General features: G+C 52.2%; 1 protein-coding gene and 1 long non-coding RNA gene across 2 annotated transcripts; one reads left to right on the forward strand and one right to left on the reverse strand.

The window, feature by feature from the left end:
• On the forward strand, positions 1–27,123 carry PPL (periplakin). Its single transcript, XM_008503023.2, has 22 exons — positions 1–145; positions 8,389–8,488; positions 9,010–9,164; positions 9,797–9,917; positions 10,779–10,904; positions 11,191–11,232; positions 11,368–11,529; positions 12,428–12,535; positions 13,040–13,135; positions 14,117–14,239; positions 15,361–15,507; positions 16,287–16,438; positions 16,920–17,017; positions 17,265–17,422; positions 18,953–19,131; positions 19,223–19,361; positions 20,092–20,285; positions 20,636–20,786; positions 21,047–21,130; positions 22,022–22,138; positions 22,946–23,038; positions 23,491–27,123. The coding sequence occupies exons 1-22, from the start codon at positions 84–86 to the stop codon at positions 26,173–26,175; spliced, it is 5,292 nt and encodes a 1,763-aa protein (XP_008501245.1). The 5' UTR covers positions 1–83; the 3' UTR covers positions 26,176–27,123.
• On the reverse strand, positions 2,965–17,338 carry LOC115599130. Its single transcript, XR_003988149.1, has 7 exons — positions 17,212–17,338; positions 16,231–16,316; positions 15,829–15,986; positions 15,351–15,485; positions 12,226–12,445; positions 11,738–11,822; positions 2,965–3,125 (listed from the first exon to the last, which is right to left on the reverse strand). It is a non-coding gene; the product is annotated as an uncharacterized LOC115599130 (long non-coding RNA).
• Positions 27,124–27,275: the final 152 nt, after the last annotated feature.

Genomic DNA, 27,275 nt, shown 5'->3' on the forward strand with positions numbered 1-27,275 from the left:
GCCCGGCCCGGTCCGGCCCGGCCCGGTGGCAGCGCAGAGGCTGCGGGGGAAGAGCAGGCGGAGGGCGCGGGGCCGGGTCCGCGATGCACTCGCTTTTTAGAAAACGCACCAAAGGGAAATACAGCCCGACCGTGCAAAAAAAGAGGTGAGTGAACCGACCACCGGGCAGCCCCTGCTCCTCCCAGCTCCAACGAGCTCCAGCATCCCGGAGCTCCCGGCCCACAGCATCCCCCTGCCTTGCGCCGGGGAAAGCCCCGAAGCCTGGGGATCCCCGGGGGTGGGAACCCCCAAAATGTGAGCACCCCCGAGGTGTCACCTCCTGTCTGAGTTGGGGCTCCATCTCCGGTGAAAGCTCTGAGGTGTTTGTCTCCAGACGCCCTGGCAGGGCAGGAGCAGGAGCAGGTACCCCTGGTTCCCAGGTGGGTGGTGGCTTAAGATCTTTTTTGGGGAAAAAGAAAAAATCCTGCTTGTCGTCATCCTTTATCCACTTGTTCCATCAGGAGTGAGTTTTCTGCCCATGGTCTTCTCTTCAGCTTTTTCTGGGGGGGTGGGGATGTGGTTGGGTTTTCCTGGTCCTTAAAAAAATCCAAACCAACCAACAAAAAAAAAAAAAAAAAAAAAATCCCGAAGCAGCATGTTGAATGTCTCGTGAAGGGGGAAAAGATGTAAAAATTCTACCTCCTGGGGAAGTCTTGGCCCCTCTGGGGACCACACGAAGCCTTGCTGCAGGTGGGAGCCTGGAGAGCAGGCAGCCCCCAGCTCCTGCCTGCACAGGGTGGGTGACACAGGGGATGTTTTTCCAATGAGATGGATGTTAGGATGGATTCAGAAGTGTGTCCTGTCTTTCCTAGAGGAGCAGCAGGAGCTCTGAAGCCCAGGGAACGGAGTAGCTGGTGCAGATTCCAGCCCGTGGTTTGTTACTCCCTCTCCAGAGGCACCTGCCCTGGTGGGTGGGCTGGGAGCAGCCACCTTGCTCCCCAAATTCCTCTTTTGGGAAGGAGACTGAGGAGCTGGCACGGGGCCTGAGGTCTCCTTAGGGACCCATTAAGGGACGAGTCAGCCCAGAAAGTGCCCAATTCTTCTGAGCTGGGGGAGCCCCTCGCTGCAGCCTGCCCAGGGGTGCAGTGCTGGGGCTTTTAGGGGAGAATTCCCTGAGAGGGGAGGGGGCTGCCCTCACACAGGGGGAGCTGCCCTGGCACTGGGAAGGCTCAGGTTTTGGGATTTGCTGATCTCCCTCAGCTGGGGACAGGTCCCCCAGCACCCCACCTTGCCCAGCAGGGCCACCCAGGCTGCTGCAGCCAGGGGCACATTCTGCTGCCAGCTCCTGCCCAGGGGAGAGCTGGCAGGAGAAGACAGGGGTGACATGGAGCTCCCTGGGGCTCAGCGGGCATCTCCCTGATGGCCCCATGGCTGCAGGATGGTGTAAATACCCCACTGCCTTTCTGGTCTTGGGGGGATGTTAGTGGAAGGCTTGAAAAAGAGAAATGCCACAGCTGGGCTGAGAACTCTGAGCAGCATCAAGAGGGTGGGAGGCAGGAGATGGACCTGCCCAGCTCCAGGTACCCTCCCTGGGATCCAGGAGCTGTGGCTGGAGCTCTGCCAGCTTCAGGCAACCTGGGCTCATACCATCCAAGGGCAACTGGGGCTGTGGGATCTGGTGTCCCCACCACTGCTCTGCCTGCCAAAACACCTCTGGAGGCTGCAAGGCCAGGCTCACATGGAGTTCTTTCCAGCCACTCTCCATCCCTCTCTCCCTACTCCTGGGCTCTCTGCATGCACCTTGGCCAAGACTCTGCTGGTGAGCCCCAAGATTTGTTAATTCCTGCATTGGAGTTTACAAACATCTGGGAACCCAGGGAACACTCCCACCGTGTGGAAAACAGCCCCACAACCATCGGGATGGGGAAGTTCCCCGGACCGGTTAAACAACTTCTTGTTGGAGAAAAGATTGGGAAGAAGCAAAGAGCTCCTGGAGCTCCGGCCCCTGCTCCGGGCGCTGCCAGCTCCCAGCCGGCTCCCGCCCAGTTTGGCTGCTAGGAAAAAAAAAACCCAAGAAAAAAACAACCCAACCAAAAACACAAGAACAACGCTGCTAAAAATCAACCGACCCGCCCCCACTGTCAACTGAGAGGGAGATTTCGACACCGTTTCCAGCCTGGCTTCATCCTGCACTTGGGCCGGGGTGCAGGGGCTGCACCTCAGCCCAGGGCTCGGTGCCAAAATGCCGCCGGTGGCCGAGCCTGCAAAGCACAAGTGACGGGGCCAGAACCCTGCACCGGTTTGGCAACTGTGTGTATGTTGTGTGTGTGTGTTGTGTGTGTGTGTGGTGTGTGTGTGGTGTGTGTGTGGTGTGTGTGTGTGTGTGGTGTGCGTGTGTTTTGTGTGCGTGTATATGTGTGCTGTGTGTGTGTGTGTTGTGTGTGTATGTATGTGTGTGTTGTGTGTGTGTGTGTATGGGTGTGGTGTATGTGCATGTATGTGTTTGTGTGGTGTGTGTGTGTGTGTGAAGCTGCTGGGACATTTCCTGCAAGCAACGAGGAGCCGGGGCTGCGAACTCAGCTGATTTATTTGGGGGTTGCCCAGGAAGCACAGTCCTGCTGCAGGTTGGAGCCTTGGGAGGAACCGCCCTGAGTCCTGGTGGCTTCTTCAGCTTTGGGACAAGCCCTTCCCAGCATGGGGACATCTCAAACAGCAGCACTGGAGAGGGTAGATGTCCATCACCTTCCATCATCTGCCCACAATCAGGACTTTTTATCCCTCTGGATGAAGGCTGCTCCCCTTCCCCAAGGTGCTCCTTGCTGGATCTCCATGTTTGGGTTTTTTTTTTTCCTGAAGAACAAATGAGCAGGACCAGAGGCCAAACATCTCCTTAGGAATGTCTGCTGCAGCTCTCACCTGGGCTTGTGGTCTCCAAGCTCTGCAGCCAGCTCTAAGCACATCAATAGGGGTGTGGGCATCTCCCTACCTTGCCTGAGGAACGTGGATGATGATGATGATGATGTTCCTGTTGTCTGGTGGACTTTCTTGCTTTGTGCTCTTTTTGCACACCCCATCCCAACAGCATAAAGCCCTGGGATTTAGCTGGGACTGGTCATGGCTGTTGTGAGGACATCATATACATGGCCCTAGAAAGGAAGGCAGAAGCCTTGAATAAGGACACAATATGGGGGAACACCATCACCCTCCTTCCCTGTCACCTCCACCAAACATTTGCCACATTTAGAAATCAGAAGGTTGGTTTCTCTCTTAGAAAGTCCAGGTTAAAAAAAAAACAACAGCTCAGCCTTGAGGAGCCAGTGCTGAAACCGAGAACATCCATCCAGGAGGGCTCCTGGAGAACCCTTAATGGTGTCAGGAGACCCAATCCAGGCTCTGCCTGGAGGGTTGGAACCCATTTCTAGAGGCTGTTTGGTCAGGCTGGAGCAAGCCTGAAGCAGCAGCCAGCAGGTGAGTCAGGAGCTGCTCTGTACTTAGAGCAGAGCAACCCTCACCAGCACCCAACCTCTCTCATTTCCATGCACATTACAATAATATCTCACCATGCAAGATAAATCTAATTGAAAGGAGCTGAACCAAGAGCAGCAACGTGGGCAGTGTGACAGCGAGTGCTCCTGAGCTTTCAACCAGATCTTCATCTCTCCCAAAGCTGAATTATCTGAGTTAGAGCCCAGCCTGGGTATCCTGTGCTCTCTCACAGTTTCACTCCAGTATTGTTACAAGCAGAAAATGATGTGGTGGGTTCTTCAGGGAGCTTTAAGGGCATTTATAGTTGTGCTGTGGTCTTCAGGATGATTCATGCCCTTTAAACCCCTGCTTGAAACTGGTCTGTGGCAGCAGGAATGTTCTGTATGAAATCTGTAAAAATGGAAATCAAATGGAGAGGGAATTGAGAGCAGCAGGAGGTGATCAGTACCCCATGTGCCATCCCCTGCATCCCACCACAGGGATGTGGTCAGCAGGACTGGGATCCATGCTCAGATCCCATCCTTGACCAACTCACTTGAAAGAGAGAGATTTTCTACCACCTGCCAGAAAGCACAAAGCCAGGTGAAAACCTGCTGACATCCTGGAGCTGCCAGCTTTGGGGAAGTTTGCTCCAAAAAGTGCTCTTATCAGTCAAGAAAACCTAATGGGAAGGGAGAAAAAAGTAGGAATAGAGAAGAAAAAAAAAACCAAACCAGTTTTCAGCAGCAAAGTTTCTGCATCACAATAATTATCATCACATCTGCCTTTTGGGACCCTCTCTTAAAAAAAAAAACAACAGAAAACTAAAAACTGGAAAAAACCAACCCACCACCCAAAAAGAAACAACAAAACCAAGGAAAAAACCTTCAAACTCAAAACAACAGAACATCACCTGAGGTCAAAGCTGTGGTACAAGGGTGAAGTGAAGCCTGCCCCAGAGCAGCTGCCTCTTCCCAGCTCCCCCAGCCACAAAAAAACCCCCACAAAAGCCCCCCTCCTGGTCCTCAGGGGAATGATCTCGGGCTCTTGGTGGCAGCACTGAAAAGAAACACCACATCTGCTGAGTGCAGCTTTTCAGGAGTGATAGAATTTTTTCCTTCCAGATCAGAAAATGCTAAAAGTTCAGCAGAAATGGCCAAGCCAGTTTTTCCAGGCTTTTTTGTTTTTTTCTTTCAAACAAAGGCTTATCTATTTAGCAGAAAAGTTTTGGATTTCCCTTCCCTCTGCCCAGAGCCTCACAGGGCCATGCCCTGGGCACCTTTGCTCTTGCCTTTCCCAGCTGAGTGATGGCCAAATCCTGCCCTCCTTCCTTCCCCAGTGCCAACTCCAGTCTGGCCATCTCCTCCTGCCTACTTTTTGTTTTGCTTTTTTTTTTTTTTTCTGGCCCCTGCAGCCGTTTGCATCCCTCAGATCAAGCTGAAGCATGGCTCTTCCCAGCAGCTTCCCAAAAGAGGCTGCAATTTTTCCTGTAAATCCCATCTGCACGCCAGGTGCCCATCAGCTCATCCTTCTCCTGCAGCTTCCTCCTCCTGGAAATGAAGTGCTGACCTCCTCCATCTCCTTGGCATGGAGATTCTGCTTTCCCAGCCTCCTGTTTGACACCCTGATGCCTGTTCTCTCTTATGAGCACTCCCCAGCTATGAGGGAGCCAGATTATTGATTAGGCTGAGCTTCCTGTGTCTGTAATATCCAAGTTGGTTGATTAAATGGCACAGAAGTGTGCAGAAATAGAGAAATAAGAGATATTTTAGTCTCTTTTATAAGATATCTCTTTCTTCTCTATGTCTGCACATTTATTAATCCTGCCTTTGAAGCAGCACTGGGGTTGGGGGGGGGGTAGGAACATTCCCATCTCCTGCCCAGGTTCCCACAGTGCCTGCAGCACAGGCTGGGGCGTGGAGGAGCAGCTCTCCTCACTCATGGATCCACCTCCCGTGGGAGGTTTTTGTGAGGTTTCCCTGGACCAAAAGCTCAGCAGGTGACAGTCACCTCAGCCAGCTCAGCCAGGGACTCTCGCAGAAACCGCAGAGGTGGAGAGATCAAACCTGTGTCAGGTTTGAGCAGCAGAGCCATGCCCAACGTTATACCTGAGCATGTCCTTGCTTGCTCCGAGCCAGCTCTGCATTTTCCTTTCCTCTGGTCACCCAGGTACTGCAGAGCCACCACCACTTTTGGGATTACCATCCCCAACCAGCCTGGCTGTCCCAGCAGCAGCGTGGCCACCGAGGATGCTCCCGGCAATGTTGGTACCTGAAGGAGAGGGTCAGGGTTAGGGTGTTGCATTCACTGTTTCCCAGCACCCAAGATCAGTTCTGCTGATGCAAAGCCAGCAGAAAGGCTGGGCAGAGGCTCCAGCTCAGCTCTGTTAGACCAGATCAGCAACAGCTCAGGAAACCAGGGCTGAAACACAGCCTGGCCACTGATCTCACTGATTTTATTTCACCCACATAATTAAGAAGCTTCAATCAAAAACAGAACTAGAAAACCCCCAGACCTCTTCTGCTTTTAGGAATGGGTTTCCCATCCAGACTTTAGATCCACCAAAACCCTGAAGATTGATCATTGGGACTGCAAAAAAAGACTAAGACTGAGGTAGGAAACGTGGAGATGTGTTGGGAAACCCTGCCAGCCCTCCTGAGCCCTGCTCAGGTCTGGCCATCACAGCAAAGCATCCCAAGCTCCCACCTGGATCAAAGCTCAGGGGGCCTCAAGTTCACCTGGGAGAGGTGAGGAAGCTCCTTTGGTGGTTGGCATGCAGGAGATGGGGCCAGCTCTGGGTAACCATCATCTGAGAACACACAGGTTGCCCAGCTTCAACTCAATTTCTCTCCACTGATTTCACCAGGCATTTTCCCTGGTTTGCAAAGGATGATGTGGTTCAGCAGAAACCCCAAAGTGGATTTTTAAAGAGCTGCTTCTACCACTGCAGCCAGATCCAGCCAGTCCTACCTCATCTCCCAGTGCACCCCTGCACCCTCCAGCTATTATTGATCAGAGAACCAGACTCAGCCTTGCAATTATTGCACAACTCACAAGGACCCTTGGGTTGCTCCTCTGCTCCTCTGCCCATTTGGGTTTTTTCTGGGGATGCAAGAGGACTGTAATTACAGCAACCCCTCACCCCTGCTCTTCAGGAGGTGCCAGGCAGTGACAGACACAAACCACCAGCCTTGTTCAGTACCTGATGAGGCAGCTTCTATAAAAAGCAAAATAAGTAAATAAATCAGTATAAATCCTGCCCATGCCAGAACAACCCAGCAACTTCCCTGGAGCTCTGAGATGCTATGAGGCTGCTGCAGCCCAGGGCAGGGTTTGAGGTAGGGAGGAACAAGCCCAGAGCTGGGTTTTGTTTTGTTTTGTTTTGTTCTGTTGCATTGAGGGTGACAGCACAAGTGGCAGGCAAGGAATGTGGCCTGAAGGTGCCAGGAGGGAGTTTGGCCAAGGTGGGTCTGGCCAAGCTTTGTCCCCAAGTGCCAGACAAGGGCACTCTGGAAAGGCAGCAAGCTGAGATGTCCCAGCTGAAGACTGCATGTGGTCCTTGAGGCCACCACACACTCTTCTTACCAACTGGGAGCTGAACACTGAGTGCCTGTGTCCAGGGAAGCCACCAAAAAGGTCAACAGCCCACGTTCACTCTCAGCTTTGGCCCATCATGCTGTGGAAGGCAGGAGGACATGTCCTGTGCTGTTCTGGAGAAGCTCACAAGGTCAATCCCTGTGGCCCATGATGGATCTGTGCTGCTGGACCTCTCAGAGCTGGGCTGATGAAGCTGCTGGATGAGGCTGTGTCCACCCAGGGACACAGGAACCCTCCACATCACCACCAAGCACGTGCTGGTGTTCCACCAGACAACCCTGCTCTCCCACTGCCAGCCCCACTCAGCCTCATCTCCTGGGATCTAGGAACAGCAATTAACACCCTATAAAGATTAATTCTACCACTAGACTGAGGTCATTAAGGCTCATTATCTCCATGCTACACTTGGGATTGAAGTGAGCCAGACCTTGGCTGAAGACTCCATGGAAAAGTGGCACAACTGGGCACAGCACAAGAGCCCCAGCCTTCAACCATGAACTTCCCCAACCCTGCCACCAGCTTTGCCACCATGAACCCCCTGCTGCAAGATTTTGGGGTGCACACCCCACTTTCTGCTCTGACCTGCAGAGCTGCAGCAGGAGACCTGTGCTCATCACCTGGCACAAGGTTCCTCTGGAGCCAGCCCTGCCACCTCTCCCTGCAGCCCAAATGACAGCAGGAATATGAAATGGTTAAAATAACCCTGGTGATGCAAAAGCTGTGTCAGGGCTCGTTCTGACTCTGCTTGATTTCAGCTGGGCACTGGGAATATTTTGGGCCAAGCCTGCACCCTGCCAGGAAAGGGAGAGGCTTGGACCAGCATCACCCTGGGAACAAAAAACAGCACCAGGCAAAAAAAAAAAAAAAACCAAAACAAAAACAGCGAAATGGACACAATCTGTGCTCTCAAGTCCCTTTATTTGGTTTAATTTGGGAAGAACTCCTTGCAAAACAAGGCCAGCCCTGCCCCTGGCATGGAGGCAGAGCAGGGACTCCAAGACAGGGCTGTGGGAGGGACACAGCCCAGGGTAGAGGCACCAGCCCCTGCCTGCATGGAGGCCAGGTCCTCTTTGCTTCTCAGGCTCCTCCATTTCTCCTTATCTCCCATTTATACTTCTTGCTCGGGACCAAGGGAAGCTCGGGTTGGCCCTAGGAGCAGGAGACACGAGGTCCCTGCCCGCCCTCCTCCTCCTGGCAGCACAAGTGTTTTGGAAAGTGTTAGAAAGGCAGCAGTGAGTCAGACACAGCTGCAGGGCTGTCAGGCTGCAGGGTTGGCCCCCCCCGGGCTATGTCCTTCTTTGGGGGGGGTGTGTGTGACAAATCTCAACCTCTTTTTTTCTCCTGCAGCATCTCCAGCAAAGAGCTGACCGAGCTCATCGAGCGCCTGCAGAAAAATGCTGACCAGGTGGAGAAAAACATCGTGGAGACTGACTCCCGGATGCAGAATGTGAGCAAAATGTGGCCTCAAGACAGCTGGAATCCCCTTTTGTCCCCCCCAGATCTCTCCTGCCACAGCATTCCCATCCCACTGCTGTCTTGTGTCCTCTCCTCAGACATATTCACGTGGAATGGGGGATACAGAATGGAGGGATGGGTGGGTTCTCCTGGGTGGTGTGGAGAAGATGGGAGGGTGGAACAGACAACAGGGGCCCAAAATCCTTCTCTGCCCCAGGCAGGGTGGCATGGTGCATCCTGAGAGGCAGCTGGGAGGGAGAAGGGGTCTGCAACACCCTCCTCTCCTCTAAAGGGTAGGATACACCCCAAAGAGATGCAACCCCCCAGCCACAGCCCTCCCTAGGGGTGAACACACCCAAGGAGACCAAAACACATCCCTGAGGGACAGCATCTTGACCATCTCTGGAGCCCTGGGGGCATGAGCAGCTCAATCAGCCTGGATATGGTTTATTTCCTCCTCCATGACCCTTTTGGGTACTATTTATTGTCCCCCCCTGGTGACATTCTTCCCAGGACCTGCACAAGATCAAGGCCTGCCAGCTGGCACAGTACAAGGAGCTGACAGCTCAGAAACTCACCGAGTCTGACAAGCTGCTCTACGTGCTGGATGGGGACGCAGCCATCGCCCGGCACATGAAGCACCCCCAGGGTGACATGATTGCAGAAGAGTGAGTACTGGAGGGGATGATGGGCTTGCTCCCTGAGCCTGGCAGACAGGGGGATGCTTCTCTAGGGGCCCAGGAAAGCTGAGGAGGGACTTTGGACAAGAGCCTGGAGTGATGGGATGAGGGGGAAGGATTTCAAACTGAAAGAGGAGGGATTGAGATGAGATTTTAGGAAGAAATTGTTTGGTGTGAGGGTGCTGAGCCCCTGGCCCAGGATGCCCAGAGAAGCTGTGGCTGCCCCATCCCTGGCAGTGTTGAAGGTCAGGTTGGGTGGGGCTTGGAGCAACCTTGGCTGGTGGGAGGTGTCCCATGACTGGATGAGCTTTAAGGTCCCTTCCAGCCCAAACCAGTCTGGGATGCTATGATATTTGTGCCCATGTGCAGGGCAGGCCACCCTCTCCCTCAGTACCAGCCTGCCCTGGGCTGGGGGATTTACTCCACGCAGGAACCTTTGCCCTCTCCTTCCCCAGTGGATTGCACAACATGGCTCCTGCCAGCCAGCCTAGCAGCACTGCCCTCACCAAGGTTTCCCAAGGACAGTTTCCCTTCCTTAAAGGGACAGGGAGAGGATCAGCTAGAGCTGGTGATGCCAGCCCATGGCCACACCCCACACCTTCATCCTTCTCTTCCTGCAGCATCCGGCAGCTGAAGGAACGAGTGGCAAACTTGCGTGTGAAGCATGACCAGATCTACAACTTCCCTCTGCAGCACATCGAGCCCCAGGTCAACTGGTCAACAGAGATCGAGGAGAAACAGGTACCAAGGGGACCATCAGTGCCACTGCCTGGCCAGCAGCACCCATGGGGGACAGGCAGGACCTCATGCGTCTCCCCATGGTGAAACGAGCTCCTGAAAACCTTCCTGGCTGGTCAGTCCTGGGAGCAGCAAACAGGAGGGGAAGGAAGTGGGGTGCTGGGTGGCAGGGAAAGGTGCAGAGGTGGTGAGACAAGGAATGGCTGCTTCAACAGCACTAAGAGAGGAAAAGCTCTGGAGGATCAGGAGGTCCTGGAGAAGAACAAGCCTGGCCTTCAGGGGATGGTCTCCTAAGGCTTAGCCTGGCTACTTACCTCCTGGGTGAGCTTGTACAAATCTCTGCCTTTTGCCATCCAAGGATGGAGATCACATCCCCTCTCCAGGCAATGTGCTCCAATGTCCCACTGTCCTCAGAGTAGAAAAGCTTCTCTTTGTACCCAGTCTGGGCTCTCCTCATTTCTCTTTATGCCTGTCATCTCCCCACCACACACCAGCAGCTCTGTGTATTCAATGATTTCCCCATACTTAGGGGAAGGATGCTGTTGGGTCCTCCCCAAAGCCTTCTCCTGCCAAGGCTGAACCAGCCTCAGCCCCTCTTCTTGGTATCTTCAGTCACCACCTGCCTTGGGCTCTGCCCTGTGGCCCTTCATCTTATCCCAGCACTACGTTCCTCCAGCCAGAAAAGGGTTAAAACCCCCAAACTCTCCTTCCCATGGTCACCATCTGGCACAGCCACCTTCACCAACAGGCTCCTGGGGCACCCACATGCTGCCCACACCAGAATCTGTCCAAACTCCATGTCCAAAAAGAGTTTTCCTAGGTCTTACCCACCCCAGCACTGACCTCCCCTTGTCTGCACCACAGGATGCACTAAACAGGAAGGGCTTTGGGACTGACCTGCCCCTGGTCAACAGTCAAGTAGAAGAGCACAACATTTTCCACAATGAAGTCATGGCCATCGGCCCTCATATCGCCAAGGAAAGCAACAAGGTCAGTTCCCCTGCCCCTCTCCCTGCTGCCCTGCAGGGTCATCCCCATCCCAAACCACTGAAGGTGAGGGAATCCCACCATCCAAGCTCCTAGGGCTTGGATTAGGCAGGGTGGTCAGCCAGATCCACACCTAACCCTGGTGCTGAGAGTCGTATACCAGCTCCAGCTTTACAGTGACATAAATCCCAGAAACCTCATGTCCCCCTCCCTCATCCAGCCCCTGCCAGACCCCCCAGTCTCCAGAGCCACCCTCCTAACTCTCACATTGCTTTTCCTTTCTCACCAGGACTTCACAAGCGAATTCCAAGCTAAATACCAGAAGCTGCTGGTAAGAGACCTCTAAAATCCTGGCAGCAGAGCCTTTGGAGAGGTCCCTTCCCAGGGTGGCCCCAACACTCCCCATCCCCAGGGGAGCCACGGAGAGGAGCACTGGGCTGAGTTCTCCCTTTCTGACCCCTCCCAGGCCACTTCCCAGCAACGGCAGCAGGATCTGACCTCCCTGCAGGACTACATGCAGCGTTGCACCAACAAGCTCTACTGGCTGGACCAGCAGGCCAAGGACAGGACCCACTATGACTGGAGTGACCTCAACCTCGACTACCCCAGCCGGCGCCGCCAGTATGAGGTCCGTGTGCTGGTCCAGAACCTGGCCCCGGGCCAGGCAGGTGTTCTGCAGTGAGGGAGGTGGGCATGGAGCTAGGGGAGCAGGCTAGGGGTTGGTGTGGGGCGGGAAAATGTCCCTTTTCCCCCCCGTGCCTCAGTTTCCCCCACTCCGTCATGAAGCGCTTCGAGGCGTGCAATGACAGCAGATGGACAATAAGGTTAATCCTTACCTCTTGCCAAAGGTAATGGAATGAGGAAGCTCGAGGGATTCCTCTTTCTTCTCTCTCTTGGCAGATGTCACATCTTTGATAACATCTGCAAGGGAAGAAAAAGCAAAAGCTGCATCACTTTTTTTGTCACTCAAGAGAGACAGGGAACTACTGGAGAGTGTCCAGTGGAGGGCAACAAGGATAACTGGGGGATTGGAGCACCTCTCTCATGAGGAAAGGCTGAGAGAGCTCGGACTCTTTAGCCTGGTGAAGAGAAGGCTGAGGGGAGACCTTGTTAATGTCTACAAATGTCTAAAGGAAGATGGAGCCAGACTCTTCTCAGTAGTTCCCAGTGACAGGATGAGGGGCAGTGGGCACAAGCTGGAGCATAGGAAGCTCCATTTAAACATAAGAAAATACTTTTTTTTACTATGAGGGTGCCAAGGCAGTGGCACAGGCTGCCCAGGGAGGGTGTGGAGTCCCCTTCTCTGGAGATACTCAAAACCCACCTGCAGCCCTGTGTGCTCTGGGTGATCTCCGTTAGTGGGGGAGTTGGATTGGATCTCTAGAGGTCCCTCTCAGTTGTGGTTTCTGTGATCACTTCTGGTCTTGTGGAGCTGCTCAAACCCTTTCAGAGTAGCTCAGTTCCAAGATGCAGCCAGGTTCCTCTCTCTTTGTGTGGGGATCAATATCTTGCCTCTCTCCACCTAGAATTTCATCCATCGGAAGCTGGAGGAGAAGGAAGAGGCCATCAATAAGCTACATGAGGATGGAGATCAGCTGCTTGCCCAGAATCACCCTGGGAAGAATGCCATTGAGGTGAGCATGAGAGGTGGGCTCCAGCTCCCTCACCTGCCCTGGTACCCAGGGTAGTCACCCAGCCCTTCTCCAGCATGGGACCTGGTGCCAGCACAACTTGTGACTTTGAATTCCTGGGATGCCAAGTAAGAAAATGTCTCCTTGACCTGCAAGTGTGTAAATACCATGGGAGCAGAAGAGATAAACTTCAAGGAGCTCTTCCCACCTTCCTCATTCCTGCAGCATTTACCCTGTGCCTACCTACAAAGGATAACTATGGTGGCAAATGCCACCTTTGGTGGCAAGATGGACATAAGGCCACAGGATTTGACACTTCCTAATACCCATCTCCATGCTCCCAGCTCGAGACTAACTCTCCAGTATCCCCATTCTAGCTTTAACCTCAGCAATTGGGTGGCTTCAGAGGCAGCCAAGGAGTTGGATGCTTAAGAGGGAAATGGGTGCTTTGTGGTGGGCACCCCTAGCACAGAGCATCCTGCCAAGGTGCACCTCCTAACCCCACAGGCTCACATTGAGGCAGTGCATGCTGACTGGAAGGAGTACCTCAACCTGCTCATCTGTGAGGAGAGCCACCTGAAGTTCATGGAGGACTTCCACAAGGTACCAGATCCCCAGTAGCATGCTCTATACCCAGCCCATAGAGTTTGGTGGGGATGCAAGAGACCCCAGCAGACATAGAAGCTCCTGCAGTTTTGGAAGCAGGGCAGAAGGATGAAGTCCTCTGCGCCTACAGGGAGTTTAAGACTTGGAGGAGCACTTTGAGCTACTAACACAAGTCATGATTCTCAAGTGGTCAAAGCATGACTTGCAGAAAGCAGCTGCTCCAATGCTGAGGTTCAAGCCCCACAAGTCTACCGTGTGGGCGTATTTGTGTGCAGGGCAACCAAGGAGCTACCACGCTCCTAAAACAAGGCTGGGGGAGGCCTCAGACTCTCCTCTCAGATTCGGAAAAGGTCCAACTGGGAAATTCCACCTGCAGAAAGCAAAGCTGTCCCCCCAGGGAGCCCTACACAAGGGCTCAGTGCCCCAGCTGAGCCAGGCAGACAGATGTCTGCTGGATAAATGGCATCCAACAGCCAGGGAGGCTCTGCCAGGAGCAGGTCTGACCAGATTCCTTTCCCACAGCCTGGGCGTGTTGATGGGCTGAGTCTGTTGCCAAAGCTGAAGGCTGGTGCCCAGCCCAGGCAGTGCCTTTTGTGGGTATCTGCCAGAATCACTGCCCCAGGGGGTGGTTTGTGTGTGTGGAAGGGCTTGGCTCTGCCTGCTCCCTGGCACTTGAGACACCATGCACATGGTGTTGTCCAAATGAAACACAACTGAGGGTGGGGAGAGGTGGGGTTTAACAGCTCTGCAGGAAATGACCATAGAATAAGCTGCTCTTGGTTGTCTTCCCCCTAGCTCTGCTGTCTTGAGTGTGGGGATGATGATTTCCTTTTCCCATGTACTTCTGAGTGCTCAGCAGCCCATCATAGCCCAGTGGTTGTCTCTTCCCTACAGCCATGAAGACCAAGGTGCTGGGGTGGGTCTGCTTCATGCTCCGGCAGGAACCTCTTTTTACAAGAGATTTTTGCCTTTCTGCAGTTTCAGAAAGACTGTAAGGATGCCCAAGAACTCTTGAAGAAGGTGGATACAGACCTGGACCAAAAATTCAGCCCAGAATTCAAGGACAGATACCAGCTTGAGTCTCTCCTCCGGGAGCTCGATGTGAGTATGGGTACAGGCAGCAGCAGGTGCCAGTGTCCCCACAGCAATGCAGGGACACCCCTGCTGGAGCAGGCATCTAACCCAGCTTCCAGGACCACACTGCTGCTTCCCTTTGCTGTGCCTTCCCTCTGCCTCTTCCTTCCCTCTGGCTAGAGATTGCCTCCCCCATAGCAACGCAATTGCTCACTGGGCTGGTTTTTATTTGTTCTTTCATTGAGCTGGCACTCGTTAAGGGCGGGAGCATAATTAGACCTGCTGCCAAAGGAGGTGGTGGAACTTGCTGTGCTGCTGAGAGTCAGGATGGGAAATCACCCACTTGGGAAGGGCTGTGCTGAGCCCAAACCCTGGCCCAGCCCGAGCCCAAGCATGCTGCAGCAGGCCCAGGCTGTGCGTGTGTCCTGGGACAGCTGACAGCTCTTCCTCAGCTCTTCCTGCCTGCTCCATCCCACACCCAAGTGGGGATACCCACTTGCATGGCTGGAAATTGAGCAGGTAACGGAGAGCTGGCTGATGGGGCTCTGGTTATAGCTCACAGCTGGGAATGGGGCTTCCAGCAGCATGGAGATGGGGACTCTACACCAGGGAATGGCTCTGGAGAGGTCACAGTGCAAACTCTTGCCATTCACAATAGGTGTCCCTCCAACCCTGATGGAGCAGCAGTATTAAACACCAGCCAGGCAGGCTGGCAGCAAAGTCTTGTGGCTTTTTTTTTTTTTTTTTAAATTGGTTGGAAACAGAAGTGCCGAGGTACTAACAGGCTGACTCCTGGTCTTACCTCTGCTGTCAGAGTGGTTCCAAAGAATGTTTATCAATATGGTGATAGGCGCTTTATATATATATATATATATATATATATATATATATATATATATAAATATGAATATAAATATAAATATCAGACAGTATCAGAGCCTCAAAACTCATGGGCACCACCCCAATTCTCAGCCTGGCTGCAAAAAGTAGGCAGGAGAATACAGGGTCACAGGAGCTGCTTTCATTCCTGTAAGCAACAAAGGACCTACAGCCTCTGTTGGTGAAAGGTCCTCCCCAGCTGGCAGAGCCTGGGGGAGCTCATTCTTCAAAACATTTCCCTATGGGTTTTGCTTCTTACCTTGTGCTAGGACCAGGAGAAGGCCTTGGACAAGTATGAGGTGGTGGTGAAGTCCCTGCAGGAGAGGAGCCAGCAGGTCCTACCCCTTCGGTACCGCCGGGAGATGCCACTCCAGCCTGTCCCTGTTGAGGCTCTCTGCGAGTATGAAAACGAGCAGGTAACATCCCCATCAGCAGCAATCTGGAGGTGCTCCTCGGGGGGGGGCTCTGGGCATGAAAGCAGCACCAGGGGATGGAGCAGGTTTTGCCAGTGCCCAAGCAGCAGCATCTCCTGCAGCAGGGCCAAGGACACGGTCATGCTCTCCCATGGGAAAAGCAGGTTTGGCAGCTCAGGAGGAATCTAGGGGAAACCTTGAGGTTCTGACAGCCCAGCTCTGTCACGTTCCCACACTCCCTGTGCTGGGATGGTGAAAATGTCCAGGTAAAAAAAATATCCAGGCAAAAAAAATATTCAGGCATGACTGATCAAAGAAACTCACCCCACTGTCACCAGCACAGCCCTGGTGGGCACATCTGCATCCTCCTGGCCCCACCTGATGGTGGTGTCCATTTATGGAGTGGGGTCTTTGCAGGCCTGAGGAGTTCACCAAAAGGGAGGGGACAGCAAAGCCACCAGACACCCCGGGAGCACAGGAACCTGGAAAAGAAGGAGGGGTTCTGGCTGACTCAGCTGCCTGCCTCTATGAAAAGTACTTGGAAAAACCTTGGAAACACCTTTTCCTCTTTGCTCTGGTGGGACAAGAGGAGACACATGGTGTCCCACCCGGCAGCTCAGGGCAGGGAGGAGCAGGCAGAGGAGTTTTTGGCAAGTGACAGACACTTGGAGAGGCAAGAGGCTTCCGAGGGAAGGGACTGGGATTGATGCTGGGTCTGTGGCTCACCTGGGGCTCAATGGGTGGTTGCTGACCTGCTGCTGTGACCCATTCCTGTCCCCCAGGGCCAGATAAACCGAGGAGCCCACTACACCCTGCAGAACAACAGCGGAGATGTTTGGGAAGTGGCAGACAGCTCAGGAGACAAGATAAGAGCTCCAGGGGTCTGCTTCATGATCCCCCCACCTGAGCCAGAAGCCATAGCTCTTGCAGACCAGTATGTGCTCCCCTGCCTGCCCTGCCAGACCCTCCTGCTGCCCCAGGCTCTTGCTTCCCCCAGCCCCACCAGCAGGGTTGACAGGGGGTTACTTCCCTAGTCCCCACAGCAGAACTGTGCCTGCTTGAAGCCTCAAGCTTCATCTAGGAGGGATTCCTGCACTCTCCCTCTTGCACACAAGGTCCCACCTGGAAAAACAGGGCCAGCTCAGAGCCACCCAGGTGCCCCCCATCTTTTTTGGGACCATCACAGCAGGGGGAGGTCCCCCTCAGCAGGCAGGTGCCTGTCTTTGCTGCCTCTCCTCATCCTCTCATCCCTCACTGCTCTGCCCCTTATGCCAATGTGGGGTGAAGGTGCCTCTCCCCCACTTACTTCACATGAGTCGAGGTCCCACAAGCCCCTCCAGAGCTGCACTGGGATGGCTGATGGGGGTGATGGAGGGGCTGAGGGCATGACTCTGACCCACTGTCCTATTCTGCAGAATTGCCCATCACTATGTGAAGGTGAAGGAGAAGACAGCCAACTGCAAGAACATCCTCCAGCAGCGCTATGAGGGCTTGAAGGAAGACAGCATTGGAGGTGAGGTTCTGGAAGGGTAGCTTGGGGCTGGCTCCTTCCCAAGCACAAAAAAGCTACTGCACCTTCAACTGAAGGTGTGGTGGCCCAGCTTAGGTGTGGGGGGGTGTTACCAAGAGGTTCCCATCTCCTAAAGGTCCTTGGGAGAAATGTTGGGCTGCAAGCAGGGCAGAGGGGGATGAGGGTTGTGCACTCACTGGTGGGATCGAGCCCGGATCCAGCTTCAACCTGCTCACTCCTTGTTATCCAGATGCTGCATCAGTCCGAGGGCGTCAGCTCCTGGCAGGGCTGGAGAAAGTGAGCAGTGACCTGGACAAGCAGGAGAAAGCAATAACAGCAAACCTGCGGCCACCGCTGGAGCAGAGCCGGGCAGTGCAAGACAGCACCGAGCGCTCCAAGGACCTGAAGGTACAGGGCTGTGGGAACAGACTGAGGGTGCCACACAGGAACAGTGCTTCCCAGGGGGTCTTCTCCAAGGTGGTCTGCACCGTGCTGAGGTGCTGGAAGTGCTCCCTGGGCCCAGGAGTGTGTGGGCATGAAGTGATATCTACAGCTTCTTCCAGTGGAAATGGGGAGCAGCCCTTTGAGCAGACTCGAAGAGGTCAAAAACCTCTGCCTTGCCTCTGGCCCAGCTTGGTCACAGGGAGGTTGAATGGGCAAAAGGTGATGGCTGCAGAGGGCAGGCTGTGAGAGAGGAGCCCTCCCTTAAGTTTTGATCCTGCCCATTTTTTTGACCACAGCAGAGCTGTTAACTTTGCCACCACCATCAGCATCTCAGAAATGAGCAGGAAAACACACATGGTCCAGGGCAGACTATCTCCTTGTGGACCTGCTCTACTAGGCTCTGGTGGCATCCTGCTCCTTTCCTCTCCTTCAGATTCCTAATTAAGCCAGGCTCCGTGCTACAAACCTCCTTTGGGTTAGGAGGAAGCTCAGGTCCTGTTACATCATCTGCCGAGGGCTGTGTCAATAAAATCCAAGTGCTACCACAAGTGAAAGCAAATTGCTCCAACTGCCTGCAGCACCTTCACACCTGGGCAAGAATTTATCCATCAGGCTGCAGAGCCCAATAGTCCATATGACTTCAGCATATTTCTGACAGGGTTAGAGCTGGTTAGGAACCACTCCCCAGGCAGAGTTTCCTTGCTAAAGGCTAGCTAGTCTGCCCCAAATGAGATGCAAGTCAACAGAAAATATCCTTTTGTCCCCTACTGGGCTGAAAAGCACCTGGTGTCAGAAGACAAGTCCTCATCCCTAGACAGCCAAGGGGCAGCTTCTTCCTAGCCCTAGTCCTAGTTAATTACAAAATCGTTTTGGTCAGAAAAGACCTTTAAAATCATCAGGTCCAGCCACAAAACCACTGCCAAATCCCCACTAATCCATGTCCCTCAGCATCATATCTACATGGCCTTTAAATTACTCCAGAGATAGGGACTCCACCACTGCCCTGGGCAGCCTGGGCCAGGCCCTGACAACCCTTTCCAGGGAGAAATTGTTCCCAAGCTCCAACCTAAACCTCCCCTGGCACAACTTGAGGCCAAAAGTTCCCCTTGTCCCATCCCTTGTTCCTTGGGAGCAGAGCCCGACCCCCCCTGGCTCCAACCTCCTCCCAGGCAGTTGCAGAGAGCCAGAAGGTCTCCCCTCAGCCTCCTCTGCTCCAGGATCAACACCCCCAGCTCCCTCAGCCCCTCCTGCTCAGACTTGTGCTCCAGACCCTTCCCCAGCTCCATTGCCCTTCTCTGGACACATTCCAACCCCTCAATGTCCTTATTTCTGGTCATGAGGAGCCCAGAACTGAGACCTCACCAGTGCCCTGCACAGGGTGATCATCCCTGCCCTGGTCCTGCTGGCCACTTAACACAAATTGCTGTAAAGGTTAAGTGGCTGATAAGTGATAACATGATACAAGCTGCTACAAAGGCTCTGTTACTATGGCAGAACATCACCAATGAGGTCCGTCGCATTGAACCTGAGAAAATCAGGAAGATCCAGGAGTGTGAGGCCTTCATCGAGTCCATGCAGAACACTGGCAGTGCCACCCTGGTGAAGAACAAGGTGGAGAATACCAACAAGAAGTACGACCGTGTGGTCCAGCTGCTCAGTGCTGCCCAAGAGAAGTAAGTCATGGGTTGAGCCTGGCATGATGTAGGATCCTGCAGGAGACAGGTTCAGGTGTGCTTAAAAACCTCTCCCTCTTTGTTCATACAGAGTTGAGGTGGCCACAAACCTTGAGAGGAGCCTCCAGCAAGGCAGAGACCTGCTGTCTACCTATGAGAACAAACTGGTCACAGATGACACAGTACCAGAGGATCTGCGAGTGGTAGACCGTAAGAAAGAGGAACTTTTGGTGAGTATTTCCAAAAGTTGGGGTAATCACTGCTCAACTCCTGAGCCTGAAGCAGTAGCAGAGGGATGGTCTTCTCCAGCTGCAGAGGAGACCTCACACTCACTGCAGTGATCCCCACCAACTTTAAGAGCAACCTGTTCCTCTTCCCCAAGCAGAAATCAAATGCCAGTTGAATACCTGAGATTTTATGAAAATGGAGAAGTGAAAGATAAAATGGTCTGGGGAAAGCAAGGCAGAGGCCCAACACTTGAAAGAGATGGACCTAGCAAGGCTTTGAAAACAGTTATCACTAGGAAAAGCTACCCACCAAAGCTGGCAATCCTTCCACTCCCCAGGCCAGGAACTGGCTACGCCAGTATTTTCCATCCTTCCCCATTTTGTCCATCAAGTCCCCAGGTTCAGAGTAGCAAGCAAAAGCTCTCACAGCTCCTTGTGGAGTTGTTGCCTTGGCAGGAATGGGGTGTAAGGCTTGCATGAGGAGCACCAAACATGCTTGCTTTTAAAGATGAACTGGTGGAGAAGGGAGGAAAAGCTGTCTTTTCTCCCCATCACATTTGCCAGAAGACTCTGCTTACTATGCAAGCCTCTACCTTGCTTTTCTCCACAACTCATGGACTTCCTGGGCATCCTCTGCAGCTCCAGTGCAGCAGCTGGAGTTGTTAGGGAATAGTGACCAAAGGCTGGCACATGCGTAACCCTGGAGAATCCCTCTTTCCTGCTTTTTCCCCAGGCCATGGGCACCGAGCTCCAGTCCAAGAGGTTCCTGCTCAATGAAGCAGAGCAGAACTTGCAAAGGACCAAGACCTGCTCCAATGCCCTGGCCAGCAAGTTCCAGGAGCACTGTCCAGATATTGAACGTCAGGAAGCTGAGCTCTACAAACTCAACCAACGTTTCAACAACCTCAGCAAGCAAATTGACCACAGGTAAGAGAGAGGAGAGGATGTAGCTAGGACAGGACCAGCCTGGAGAGGTGGAGCATGTTTACAGCTGAGCTAGAACCACACTGAACTTGGAAGAGGCTTAACAGCATCATGGGAATGAGAAGCTGTAAAGGGGTTTCTAGAGGGGTCCAAGGAGGAGGAGTTCCTGGCATGCAGTGGCTGGGTAGATCTGGGCAGTCTTTAGGATGAAGTGCTCTTGTGACAAGAGATGGGGATACGGGCAAGAGAACAACTCTGGCTCAAATCTGTGCCTTCAGGGAGCAGGGGAAGAGGGGATGGGTTATTGGAGAAGATGTGGGGGATGTCACAGTCTGAGCTGATTTCCTCCCCAGAACTCAGACCCTGCAGAAAGCAAGAAGTGCCTACTCCAACTACCGCAGCAGCTACGACAAAGTCACCCAGTTCCTCTGCAACATCCCCAACTATGAGCCCCAGGAGACTGACAACATCCAGCAAGTGGAAATGAAGCTGAAGAACCAAGCGGTAATTCTCTCTGGGCTCCACGGGGAGAGGAGAAGAAACAACACTGAGAGATAAGGAATAGAACTTAGCTCCTGAATTTAAAAAGAGAAAAAACCTAAACAATTAGGAGCTTCAGTTATTTTGATGCTATGAGGTCGAACTGCCTAGCAGGGCAGCTCGAGATGGTTGTGATTTTAATGGCAGTCCTCACAAAGGCTGAAAGATGTGTTTGGCTTTTGTGTCCCCTTTGACATGTCCCCGTGTCCCTTTGTGCATGCCAGGCACTCCTCAGTGACATTGCAAGCAAGGAACAGGAGGTGCAGAAGGTCTCTGCCACAGCTCAGCAGTACCAGCAGGCAGTGAAGGTAAGGACTGCAGCTCTGCTGGGGGAAGATCTTCAACACAGAATCAGAGTGGTTTGGGTGGGAAGGGATCTTTAAGGGGCACCTAAGTCCAACCCCCACGCCATGGGCAGGGACATCTTCAACTCGATCAGGTTGCTCAGAGCAGAGGAATGTTTCCAGGGATGGGGCATCTTCCATCTCTCTGGGTAACCTGGGCCAGGGTCTCACCACACTCAGCATAAAGAATTTTTTCTTTACATCTAGTCTAAATCTTCCATCTTGTAGTTTAAAGCCATCACCTCTTGTCCTGTTGCTAGAGGGGCTGCTAAAAAGCCTGTCCCCCTCCTCCTTATAGGCCCCCTTCAAGTAATGACAGGCCACAATAAGGTCACCTTGGAGCCTTCTTTTTTCCAGGCTTGACAACCTCAACTCTCTCTCAGCCTGTCCTCACAGGAGAGGTCCTCCAGATCTCAGATAATTTTGATGGCCTCCTCTGGACCTGCTGCAACAGGTCCAGAGCTTTCCTGTATTAACTCCAGAGATGGATGAAGTACTGTAGGTGGGGAGAAGAGTAAAGGAATACAATCACCTACATCCTACAAGAAATCACCCAAAGAAAGCCTAATGCCCTTGCTCAGTCAACTGATGAGCTAAAAGCAGATTCTATCTGCTCTGGTGGTGACTTTATGTGGCCTTTAGCATGGCCAGTACCTCCCATTATGGTCAAAGAGCAGCACCTGACTCAGAACCTGCTGGGAGGTCCTGCCAACAGTGCCCCTGGTCTCACCAACCTTGAAAACTTGTCTAAAACACAGGTCAAGAGAAAAACTCATTAAAGCCAATGTTTGGTAGGCACCTGTACATTAAGGGGACTCAGTAATTTCAATTCCCTCTGGGAAACTCTTCCCACAGGACTACGAGTTGGAAGCTGAGAAGCTACGGTCCATCCTTGACCTGGAGAACGGCCGTAACGGGTACACGAGCAAGAAGCCCAGGCTCCAGTCTCCAGCTGCCAAAGTGAAAGAGGAGGTAAAACTAAGGGGTGGCCTATAGCAAGCTAAAGCAGATAACTTATGGGACCAAAGAGCATTTTGTGAACAGTTACACTTATTGTTGGCAACTTTCATCCCAGAGGGGACTGCAGAAGAGGGCAGAGAACCGGGTGAGGAAAGGATTTTTCATCATTCTTAAGCCATCCATTTTGTTGGAAGGAGAAAAGTCAAAAACCTGAAAGCTTTTCCCCGCTTCAGATGTTCAAATGGAAAGAGATTTCACTCCTGAAGACCACATGCCAGCTAGAAATATTTACAGTGAGAGCAGGCCACAAGCTACTCATTGATGCACTACCCTAAACTCATCCTGCCTCTTGAGACAGCCTGAAGTATCCCCTTGGTTCACAGAATCACTGAATATCAGGGGCTGGAAGGGATCTCTGGAGATCACCCAGTCCAACCTCCCTGCCAGAGCAGCGTTACTCAGAGCAGGTTGCACAGGATGATGTCCAGATGGGTACTGAATGTCTCCAGAGATGGAGACTGCACCACCTCTCTGGGCAGCCTGTGCCAGCGCTCTGCCACCCTATAAGTAAAAAAGTCTCTCCTCAACTGCATGTCTTTTGGCATATCTTCAGTAGGACCCATGCAGTATGACCATAAATGTGTGTGTGTGTCCAGCAGAACTGCTCTTCCTTCCCCAAAGCTTGGCAGGTCACTGTTGTACAAGTTTTTTACAAGAGCACCCCTCTGTTACCTTCAGGTCCTGTTGTTTCTGTTCAGCAAGTCCTCACCAAGCCCCCCTGGTCCTAACATCTCTTCTAAATGCATTTTTGTTCCCTAGGAAGCTGTTCTGGCAGCCAAGTTCACCGAAGTGAATGCTGTGAACAAACAGAGGCTGCAGAACCTGGAGTTTGCTCAGAGCCTCCTGCGGCAGGTAAGTGATCACCAGGAGCAAGGGGGTCCAGAAGGGACCAGCATAGAACTGACACTTTGCTAGTACAAGTTGAACTGGAAGCAGACCTAGCTGGTGGGTCATGCCTCCAAAATCATTCATCAGCAGACACTTCAATCAGATAGACAACCCCTCAGTGTTTCCAAGTGCCATGTCCCCCTCACTCTAGGAAGCTCCACATCATTAACTCCTTTTGCCAAGAATTAGTGTCCCTCACGGTTAAAAGCTTTCTTCTGACAGCAAAAGGCACTGCAGAAAGTGTTTGTCAGGCTCCACAAAGGAGCCTGTTGGCAAAAATCCCCTACTCAGGACTTGTCATAGGCAACCTTCATCAACCAAGCTCAACATCTCCCTGCAGAAGGTATTGAGAATAAGAACCCAAAGTATTGTTATTATTTGAGTTTTTTTTTACCAGACTATTTTTTCAATTACAGCAGCCAGAGGTTCAAGTGACACAGGACTTTGTCCAAACCAAAAAATCTTTGAGGCCTGCAGAAGAAGTCTGGAAGCTGAAGAAAGAGCTGGAGGATGAGACTCAACGTCGGCAGCAGCTCGAAGCAGAGATCAATGCCATTCAGAACAACATTGTCCACCTGCAAAACCAGAAGCCTCAAGAAACTGTCATTAAGAAAGAACTGCTGAAGAAAATGCCTGATCCTCAGCTGGAGGAGAGCTTCCACAAACTGCAGCAGAAGCTGGCAGAGGAGCAGCGCAAGAACCAGGTGCTCCAGGATGAGCTGGAGGCTCTTAAAATCAGGCTGCGTGTTTTGGAGCATGAGAAGAGGGAAGGAGGGCAGGAGTACATAGTGAAAGAGGTGCTGCGTATTGAACAGGACAAGGCCCAAGCTGATGAAATCCTGAAGCTCAAAGAGGAATTGGAAGAGCTCAGGAGGCAGGAAGGAACCAGAGAAAATGAAGTTGTCCTGTTACGGCAACAAATTGCTGTGCTGTCCAGCGAGAAGAACAAAGAGCAGGAGAAAATAACGGAGAAGGAGGTGCTGAAGCTGCAGAATGATCCACAGCTGGAGATGGAATTCCTGATGCTCCAAGAGACCAAGCAGAGGGAGAGTGCCCTTCGGCAGAAGCACGAGAAAGAGCTCAGATTCCTCCAGGACAAGCTCAAACGTCTTGAGAAGGAACGGGCGATCGCCGAGGGCAAAATCACCGTCAAGGAGGTGCTGAAGGTAGAGAAAGACATAGCCATTGAGAGAGAGGTGAACGAGCTCCGGCGCCAGTATGAAGATGAGAAGTCCAAAGGTCGTTCAAACGAGCGGGAAAAGGCTGAGCTGCTCAGGAAGATCCAGCTGCTGGAGGAAGAAAACGCCAAGGTTGTTGTCCAGGAGAAGGTGCGTGAGATTGTGCGCCCTGATCCCAAGGCTGAAACTGAAGTTGCCAACCTTCGTTTGGAGCTGGTGGAGCAGGAGAGGAGATACCGAGGTGGTGATGAACAGCTGAAGAGCTGTCAGAATGAGCTGGCTGCTCTAAAGAACAGAGGACCGCTGGTGGAAGTCAAGGAAGTCATTAAGGAGGTCATTAAGTACAAAAATGATCCGGAAACTGAAAAGGAGCTACAGCGACTCCGGGAGGAAATCATAGAGAGAACAGGAGCAATTGAAAGGGCTGACCTGGAGATCTACCAGCTGAAACAAGAGATACAAGCTTTGAAAGATACCAAACCTCAAGTGCATACAAAGGAAGTTGTTCAAGAAATTCTGCAATTTCGGGAAGACCCCAAGACTAAAGAAGAGGTGGAGGCGCTGAGAGCGCAGCTGGCAGATGAACAGATGAAACACATTGATCTGGAGAGGGAGCGGCTACTCCAAGAGGAGAAAGTAAGACAGAAGGAGGAAGAACTTTCCCAGGTGAAGGAGAAAGTGGTCCAACAAGAAGTAGTGAAGTACGAGCAAGATCCTGCCTTGAAAGCTGAAGTAAACTCTTTCTCTCAGAGCATTGAAAGTGAGCTGAAGCAAATCGACTGCCTCCGCGAAGAGCTCCGCAAGCTTCAGAGGAGGAGGTCTGAGCTGGAACGTCAGCTGGAAGAACTGGAGAAAGAGAGACAGGCCCGCAGAGAGGCTGAGCTGGAGGTGCAGAGACTGAAGATCAGGTTGAACGAGCTGGAAGAACAGGAGAGGGAGACAACAGAGCGTGTGACTGTGAAACAGAAAGTGATCCTCCAGCAAGACCCCCAGCAAGAGAAGGAGCACTCCCTCCTCAAGCTGGAGCTGGAAGAAGAGAAGCACCGTCGACAAGTCTTGCAGACTGAACTAGAAGCCCTGAGAAAGAAGCTCCTTTCTTTGGAGAAGATGGAGGTCAAAGAGAAAGTGGTCTTTTCAGAGAGTGTCCAAGTGGACAAAGGAGACACTGAGTACGAGATTCAAAAACTGAAGAGCAATCTGGAGGAAGAAAGTAGACGGAAGAGGGAGCTAGATGCAGATATCAACCACCTCGAAACCAGGCTGTCTGAGGTGGAATTCAACAACTCCAAGTCCTCAAAGGAGTTAGATTTACTGAGGGAGGAAAACCACAAGCTACACCTTGAGAAACAGAGCCTGCTGATGGAAACAAGGAGACTGCAGTCAGAGATTGAACTCACAGCAACAGAAGCCCGGGATTTGAGAAACATGACCCACATGGACAGTGGGATAAATCTGGATTCCAGATTCCAAACTTTGGAAAGAGAGTTAGATGACCTGAAGCAGTTATCCAGAGAAAAAGATGCAGAGATTGAGCAGCTCCAGAATCGCCTCAAGACTGTGGCTATCAAGAGGGAACAAAGAGAGAACCACCTGAGGCGCTCCATCGTGGTCATTGACCCTGACACAGGAAAAGAAATGTCTCCAGAGGAAGCTCACGTGTTTGGCCTCATCGAATGGAGCCTGTTTGTCAAACTGAAGAGTCAGGAATGTGACTGGGAGGAAATCTCAATCAAAGGTCCCAATGGGGAATCATCTGTGATCCTCGACAGGAAGTCTGGTAAGGAATTCTCTATTGAGGAGGCCCTGAAGAGCGGCAGGCTAACCATGGCTCAGTACAACAGTTACCTCAACAAGGAGATGTCGATCCAGGAGTTGGCAGTCTTGGTGTCTGGCAGTAATTACACAGACCTCCCTCACCTTTAGAAACTTTTTTCTCTAAGAGCACCAAGCCAGAGCTGCACCACTCAGTAGACTACTGGATCACTGCAAAGCCTCACCCTCCTTCGCCTCCTCCAAAATGCTACAGCCTCTGCCCCGGCCGTGCTATGAAGCCACCCTGCTTGCTGTCAGACACTGCAGAAAAGCACCACCCAGTAGTGGAAAACACATCTGTCGGGACTACAGTGAAACCTTCTCCCCCCTCTTCATCCCTGTAACTAATCACTCAGCCTTAAAAAAAAAACTAAGACAAAAAGCCTTAGGACAGTGAAGTTCCTAAAGCCCGAAGACTCAGCAGAACCTGCAGTTTCCTCAACTTATACTCACGTAGCCACATAAGAAGCTGCATATGGCAGTGATGAGAGAGACTGAAGGTCAAGACGACTCCGAGGTGACCAGGAGGAGCTGGTTACATCAGCTGCATGTTGGTAAGCCAGACAGTTTCCTCATGGACAACTGACTACCCGATGATGGGATCATCCTCTGAAAAAACCAGCTCTGTAAAAACAAAGGTGTGCTACACCTCTCAGGTCAGTACCACCTCCTCAGTACCCAAACACAATCATTTTGTTCATCTATGTGCCTATGCTGCTGTGGAAGAGAGAAGCAGATGTTAATTTGATGGTGTCAGCCCTAGATCCAGGAGGAGCATTCAGACACCACAGAGATCACCAGGAAGTACCTGGGGAGATGGGAGCAAGGCCAAACACAAGCAGGTGGTGTAAAGCATGCAACTGTAACCAAACCCAGAGTGCCTTCCAAACACAGTTAGCTTACCCCATGCCTACAAGCCATCTGTGCTGGTATTTACTGGATGGAGTTACATCCAGCTACAGGTTTCGTTTACTTGTGTAAGGGAATGGGAAATAGAGGGGAATTCTATTTATAGTACCAAAAATAAAGCAGTGATTCCAATCAAAAATTGGGTTTTGCTCTTTATTCATCACAACAGTCTCGTGTCTTTTGGCTTTACAGAAAGGTGAAATTTCAGAGTCCAAGGTAAAAAAAAAAAAATTAAGACTGGTTATTTAATTTCTTTAATTAATTCCCTCAAGAGGGAAATTGCTGGAGCAGCATTAGAACTG

This window comes from Calypte anna, chromosome 14, assembly GCF_003957555.1.
Source record: "Calypte anna isolate BGI_N300 chromosome 14, bCalAnn1_v1.p, whole genome shotgun sequence".
NCBI lineage: Eukaryota > Metazoa > Chordata > Aves > Apodiformes > Trochilidae > Calypte > Calypte anna.